Source organism: Spea bombifrons, chromosome 3 (genome assembly GCF_027358695.1).
Source record: "Spea bombifrons isolate aSpeBom1 chromosome 3, aSpeBom1.2.pri, whole genome shotgun sequence".
Lineage (NCBI taxonomy): Eukaryota > Metazoa > Chordata > Amphibia > Anura > Pelobatidae > Spea > Spea bombifrons.
In genome coordinates, this window is record NC_071089.1 from 17,827,429 (window position 1) to 17,835,121 (window position 7,693).

The 7,693-nt window shown below is 36.8% G+C and overlaps 1 protein-coding gene across 2 annotated transcripts in view; it reads left to right on the top strand.

The window, feature by feature from the left end:
- Positions 1-4,779, top strand: part of SPTLC3 (serine palmitoyltransferase long chain base subunit 3) — a 38,614-nt gene extending 33,835 nt beyond the window's left edge. For both annotated transcript variants that reach the window (XM_053459957.1, XM_053459958.1), the window contains exon 12: positions 3,755-4,779. In XM_053459957.1, coding sequence (XP_053315932.1) covers positions 3,755-3,868 — 114 coding nt within the window. In that variant the 3' untranslated portion in view covers positions 3,869-4,779. The remainder of the gene's footprint in view (positions 1-3,754) is intronic.
- The last annotated feature ends 2,914 nt before the right edge of the window (positions 4,780-7,693 follow it).

Below are 7,693 nucleotides of genomic sequence, written 5' to 3' on the forward strand. Positions count from 1 at the left end.
TAGGCTGTGTAAGCAGAAAACACTAAAAGAGTTAAGGTGCGGAATATTGGGGTTTTTTTTGTCTCAATTTGCGTATAGCACAACAAAAACTTGCTGTCCTTAATATGGCTTTACATTTTGGTGGTTGTTTTTCTTTAAAGGTACCGCTGTGTGGTAAGAAATTCCCGGAAATGTACCCAATGATAATCCATTGCATGACTTGCATTTCAGGGTTGTTTTACAACAAACAGACAGGTCTCTTTACTGCGGTAGTCATGTTCTGTATTTTTAGAATTTGTTGGGCTGAGTTTAAACTTGGGAGAGATCACACACCGCATTCCTCTAGCCCCTTGTCAGCTTTACATGTCCGCTCGAGCTATACATTGATGGGTTTAAAATGTACAGATGAAAAGAGGCCATCTCCCAGTGAAATGAGAGCCCTTGGAATACATGTCAACAACTATGAGCATAATATACATGTAATGAACTGTAAGTGCTTCAAACATTATAGTTTGGGGAGTTGTTTAAAGTACTTGAAAACATGCTTTAGCTCCCATTTTTCTAAATGAAATATACGGTAATTTTGGCCTCCCCCGTATTTTCTTTTAAGTGGTATGTTGGCATGTATATGTTAACTAAATATTTATGTTGATTACTAGGTGCAGCTGGTAGATTTTAAGTCTTAAAGTCCTTTCTCTTTGTAGCTTTTTATATAACAGTTCGAATGAAGCAACTAAATTTGCTTGTCTAATCTATAGTATTGTTTTACATTTATTTACATTCTCACCTTTTGAAATACACAAAGAGTTTAACAAAAAAAAATTAAAGGTATTTTTTGTGTTTGCATTATGTGAGTGGACGATTTGTTGTAAGTACAATGCTTGCATAAAACATTTGGGTGTATTCACTAATGGTGGAGCTTTCAGACGAGTTGTGGCTTCTACTCTTTGACTTTACTGTAGGAAGAGCTTGGCTGGCCTTTATAATGTAAAGTTAGATCATTGAGAACTCCGCAATGCCTCCTCACCTATTGAACAATGCATTACGTAGGACCAGCTTCTCTGTGAACCAGCCCTCCCAGAGCACTTCCTAGAGGCCAGGAAAATGCAGACAGATTCACGGAGAAAGAGAAGCGTTGCTGCACCTCTCCCCTTCTCTGTGAATCTGTCTGCATTATTCTGGCCTCTCTGAGTACTTTGTATAAAAGGGTGGAGCCTCATTTTCAGTAATTTGTTAAAAATAAAAATTCTAGCAGTCCGAATGCACAAGTCTACTATGCATTGCGAAGGCATGTGCTCAGGAATGGCTGAGTTGACCATCAATTCAACATAATAGTTAATGCTAGGATCTGCAATGCTTCATCTCACAACAACTTACCCTTTTTTCAGCTTGTTTAGGGCAGTATGGCACTGGTCCTCAAATATAACACACGGGATGTGGAAATGTCTCCCAAAATGGAAGTACTTCTGTTATGTAGGACAAAGAAATGTCCAAAACCTTTTGTCAACCAGTTTTCATAGAGTACGTTGTAGAGTCATATGACTCTCAAAACTATTATTGACTGGGCTATTTTTTTGCTATCTTCAGTATGGCAAAACCATTTGTTTGTTTTGTAGTCAGTGAGAGGTAAAATGGTGGATACTAGAAAAATATAACCAAAAAAGTGACTTGATGTTCCATAGAGCCTGGAAACTGGTGGCTTACCTGTTATTGTTTGAACTACCTGACTTATAATACTTGACTCCAAGAAACTAGGGTACAATGAATTGAGGGAGCATACAAAATATTATGTAATATGAGATTTACTATAAAACATAAAACCAAGCCATGCTTTTCAGCATATTTGCTCAACTATTCAAAGAAATGTTCATCATGCATTTGCCTCTGGTTGCTAGATTCCAGATTAAACCTAGATGTGCAGTATCCCTCCACATTAAAATTAATGAAATTAAAATTGCAATGGCTGTTCCCTAAAAGAAAGACCTGAAATCGGCATAATAAAGTATTTTTTTTAAAAAAAATCTGCTAGAGGTCCACAAGTACATCTGGGTTTAAATTAGCTGGACCACCTAGGTTTATGTAGATGTTTATTTATCACAGAAGAGAGAGAGATTAGATTGTTAGCTGATTCTTCAGATATTAAAAGGTAACACCTTGGCTGAAGAGCTTTAAAGAACCATTAACACCCAACAGTAAAAAGAGGTCAGATGTATTTTAAGAACAACTTCTTTAACCATTTGGGTGTATGTAATCAGACCTAAACTCTATGCTTCCTCTGCATGTAGAATATGTGTTCTTCAAAACAGGGAAACATATAAAACCACTTACATGCACAGAAAAAGCTGGGGGGTGGGGAATGGACAAAAATATAAGGAAGGATTTTGCAGAATTCCCCATTTGCAACCACAGAAATTTAAAGTGGCAATAACTATGGTATGTAAAGTCACCTGCACAGTTGTGTGGATAACCTGAACTGTTGAGGGGCTGGTGGACCAATGGTGACAACCCCTGATCTACAAAGCTTCTGGCTTGCAACCAGCACCATGGTTTTCATAAGGTGTATCTGAAGCAGCAAGAATGTGCAAAGAAGGCCTGCGTTATAGTATCTAAAAGTAGATTAGGTGGTGCACGTATATGCAAGAAGATAATTGAATCTAGAATTAGTGAAAGCTTTGTATTTGACAGCATTGGAAACTTTTCAGGGTTTAGGTATGGTGTGAAGTCCCTTTCTTGATAACATATAGGTGTGTTTTATTAACGAGATAGATACAAAGGGAGTTAGGAACCAATCATTATTGAGGTGCCACTGTTTTCCTCACAATAGATACCATTACATAAGTTATCTTGGCTACCCCAAGCCTCAAGTATTAAGCCAGTATCACAACCTCATGCTGACGAGTCCCATTAAGGATGAAACAGCTGTCCACGAGTGGTGATCTGGCTATTGCACCCGAGTTATTTTTGAGGGATCCATGTATAAAGTGGATATAGAGGCAAAGGTGATCATTGTTAACCTTATTTGCATGCACCTACCCAGAATCCCTTGTGGTTGTGGCAGCACCATGAGATTTCTGAGGGAAAAACAAGCCTCCTGGCTTGTCTGGTGTCTGTAGATGAGTGTTTAATAATACCTCTACCATCCCAATAGATGAAACAAAGTGTTATGTACATTTAGTCAGAACCTATACAATTCCTCATGAAGCTATTTTTAGCACATGAAACACGCCTTTGGAATGCAGTGGATAGAACCAGGGTTAAAAAATTCTGTCTATTTCAAACATTTGTCACAAGAGCCCTTTGTGACACATGAGTCCAAAGAAACAAGGTCTACCATTTTGTCTACCATGAGAAGAATTATATGTCCATGAGTTTAAAATAATTTATACTATTGCTAATATTTTTTCCCCTTCCACATAAACAAGCACAGCTGCCCTTTTTGCAGTAGGCTCCAGTTTGCTGATGGGGCTGCCATGTAGTTGGATGACATTTGTTTACCGACATTGTTGATGTGCACCTAAATAAGCATAACATCCACATAAGGCTTTTCACCAAAAAAAAAAAACGTTCTGGGGATGATCACAATGCAATGAAATGTTCAAATCTGAATCTAGCATGCCTGTCATGGTTGGTGAAATTTTGCAAGTTACCACTGATTCCCCAATTATGTCCATACTGATTTTACCATAATCTGCAAATGTAGTTACCCTTAGTAAAATATGGGTACATTAAGTCTGTCTCATGTGCATTTTACACATATTATGTCTTTGTGTTACAGGTTCTTGATGCACTCAATGAGATGGGAGACTTTCTACGGCTGAAATATTCCAGGCACTCCAAATCAGATCGGTTACCGCCGTCTGATGAAACAGACTATGAACTTGATGCCTAAGCTTGGGTTTCTATATTTCTACTGATGTACTGATGACATGAACCTTACAATCCCCCGCTTCAGAGAACATTACACTTATGTGTCCTTCATCACAGAAGACCGAGCAATAACATGTACCACTGAAACAAAGGGATAAACCAAATAACTTTTTTTATGGCCGGTTCTAATGGAGTAATTCAAGTCCATTCTACATAGGGACCAATTTTATATGTTCTTTTCCTTGTTAACATTGCTTGATTTGCACACTTTCAATTTTCGCACTGAAAACTGGATACTGTGAGGTCATGTAAGAATGTAGAGAGAGAAAAATATGAATGCACATTTTTTATATTACAAGGACAGTGAAATGCTAAACTTGGTGTAATATGGTGTGCATATATATTCTGTATTGTAAAAAGTTGGTATTAGTACATTTTGTTCCTTTGGAGCATAAATTCTGTGAAACTCAAGCAATGCACTGATATGATTGGTGAACAGACTTTGATTTCAGTAAGTAGACTGACGTGGCAGTCCACTTTTAAGCAAGAACATAAAGAAGATGCAGCGTTCCTTCAAGCTCATTGCTACATTGTATAATATGTTCTAACAAGAAACCAGATCCTCCTTTTGAAGCGACATTTGGTATATTTGCTAATTCCAAAGATGTTCTACACTGTAGAAGAAATATGCATTTTCAAGTGTGTGTGTGTGTGTTTGTGACAAGAGGGTAAGCATTTTATCAAAGCTGCTCACTATTCCTTGAGAGTATTTAGGCAAATTGGCTAAATTCTGTGTAGCCAGTGCGAGAGTGTTGTCTGCTTCTCTCATCTTGGATTAACCCAAAACTTCTATATTATAATATTAATATGCAGATAACGTTTATCCTTTTATATATACAGTTTATAAATAAAATAAAAATATGTTTAAATATATAGTTATATACATGAGTGCTTTTTTGTATAATATGGTTTTAACCATCCAAGAAAAATAGATAAAAATGTCATAGCTAGCCAGCTGTGATAACCTCTTTAAAATGTGTGATTCTTCTTCAAGGAGCTGTCAAGGGGTTTAACGCAGAGCCAACATTCTTCTCAAAGAGAAGGCTTCATGAGTAAAAGTAACGATAGCGTGAAAAATAAGACGTCTTGTTAGAAGAAAAACAACATTTAAACATCAACCCCCTATTTAAATTCAAATTACTTGTATTTCGTTTAAAAAAAGAGTATATAAGAAAATATAACCCTTAATTAATTTTTTAATTGTCAATATTGATTCATTTCAGAACACCAAAATGTGACAGATCATATATTTTCCAATTAGTAGATGGTATTGTTTCTGATATTAATTACTTTACATTTATTAGCTATAAACTTGGGTAAGCCTGAATGGGTTTTTTAGCATTTCTTCTCATTGCCCATTTTATCCCTACTTAATATTATACTTAATATTATAGGCATACCTTATGGCAGGCTACTTGGGACTCTCCCAATTCTGTGAGGGGGTAGGACAAGCCATGCGCAAAGGTAGCGCTAGCCTCCTTGGAGCCCTGTGCAAGGATTGGGACTAGCTGCTGGCCAGAGCTCAGCTAGAAGGGAATTGGACAGGGAGTGGGCGTGGCCAATTGCCACTCCCTGAGGCCACTCCCCTGCCCCGGAGAAAGAGGAGATTGAAACGGAGTCCTGGTGATGCAGCGCTTCACCCAGAGATTCTTGGTGAAATCCAGAGAGTTCCCAGGTATGGTCATAGATCAGAATGTGTCAATGTAAGATAAGGATCTGTTATGAAGAACAGCAATAGTAATAATGGAGTGGATCCAATAGCCAGAGATAAATCTATTACAAGTAATTGAATGGACGTTCTCCCATTGACTGACATCCAAAGCATGGAGATAAAGCACGTTCCTTTTTATCTCTAGTAATTAATTTAAACAGATATATCTATGCTGAGAGACACAATTATTAGACTACTGTGGCCCCTAGGGTCCGTCCTCTAACATGTTAAACTGGTTATGATGTCAAATGTATGCCATGTCAAGCACAAAGAACTTAGTAGATCTGTCAATTTAATTCTTTACTCTGGATACTTAGTATCACAAAAACAACTAAAAATTGTTTTCCAATTTCTATGACAACATCAAATTAGAGCCTGCATTGATGTCATATGACAATTAAGTGTTCCCAACAAAAATAGAAATGATGGAACATTTGATTTGATTTAACAATCATCTCTAAGAATGCTTTCCTACTAGGGATAATGTTTCTAATGTTGAATTTAGTTACAAACGTTGTAAATTCAGCAAAGGAGATGGAACTTTCCCTTGTAATTTGAATTAAATATGCTTTCTCAGTGGCTTTCAACATATATTGAAATGATGTAACATGCTTCTGTGACTTTGTTTAAATTTGTACTTGTACGTACCTCTGAAGACACAAAAGTTAATGTAAATACTTATGACAATTTGATTGTGGATACATTGTTTTATTTTTTAATGTTTTGGGCTTCATGGAAGAATTTTTTTTTTTTTATAAAGCACGTATAACTTTTGAGGCATTAATAAAATCTAAAGAAATTGTTTAAAAATAAAGATGTCTTTTGAGCTTAATTTCCAAGATACTTCCCATATATATAAGGGAAATAGAAATGGAGATATTACTCTTAATAAAGCTTTACTCAAAGGCCTAAACAATCTGATCTCTTTGGACTAATCGGCTCTTATTGGCCTCAAGGAAAAAAAACATGGAGATTGTCATCAGCCAAACTATGTAGAGACTGAACTACTAAGGACTTTAACCACAGCAAAGGCAGCCTCTAATATCGTCTTCATTACATGCCTTGTTCCCTTTAAGCATAGCTACTATTTCGTGGATTTACCAATAAGCCATGACAAGCATGGCAAGTATAATTTAGATATGTCACCTTGACATGTGTTTAATGTTCTGCTTCCAAAAAAATGTACTACACTGTATGTTTGTATAAAGACTGGTTCAGATTCAACCTCTGCCCTTTCAGGGGATTTAGAAAGGATCAACTTTAATAGCAGAGCGCCAATTGCAATGGTTATTGACTGCTCGTTAAAGTAGTTTTATGTGATGCTGAGCCATAGGAACTCACATTTCACATTCAACTGCATCTGATTCTTTTTCGTTGTAGTCTGGAGTTTTGAAAATCAGGTACTTTGCATTCCATAGTATTGGGTATCGCTATGACGTGCTCACTTCAAACAAGTGGAGTAGAATTCTGCAATAATAATACCAGCAGTTGCTGATCTGTACCCTTGGAGAACCAGGGGATTGAGCGAAATGTTTGTGTTTCACAACCTTGTAGCTCAATGGATGAAAGACTGTTTGAGGAAATTGGGAGTTTAAGTCCACTATTCTTCAAATGATGCTTGATTAAAATGTGCATTATACATTGAATGTAATAATAAGTGATATCTTTTATGGTGGTATCTGATTGGGTGTATAAAAGTGCTTAGGGGGTAAAATCCATTTTGGGGGGATTGTTGCCCAAGTGGATCAGGCAATATTCCAGTCTCTCTGGCATGCCAGTTTTGCAAGAAAAATAAACAAAAACGATGTGAAACCTAATTTATAAAATGTGTGGTGTTATAGGGATTGTGTTTACAGTATCAAATATGGTCTAAGCTTGTGCACATGGACCAAAAAGTTTTCATTTAGTGTTTTGTCCTCTCATTTTTGGACAAAGAATTAAAAGGGCAGGAAATAAAATTCAAACAAAATTCAGAGGGCTTGTTCAATTCAATTGTCCTGCTTCTGTCCACTGTGTTACCCAAGCCTCCCGAAACACTTCTGCAAAAGGGCAGAGCTTCTGCACACACCACTACCC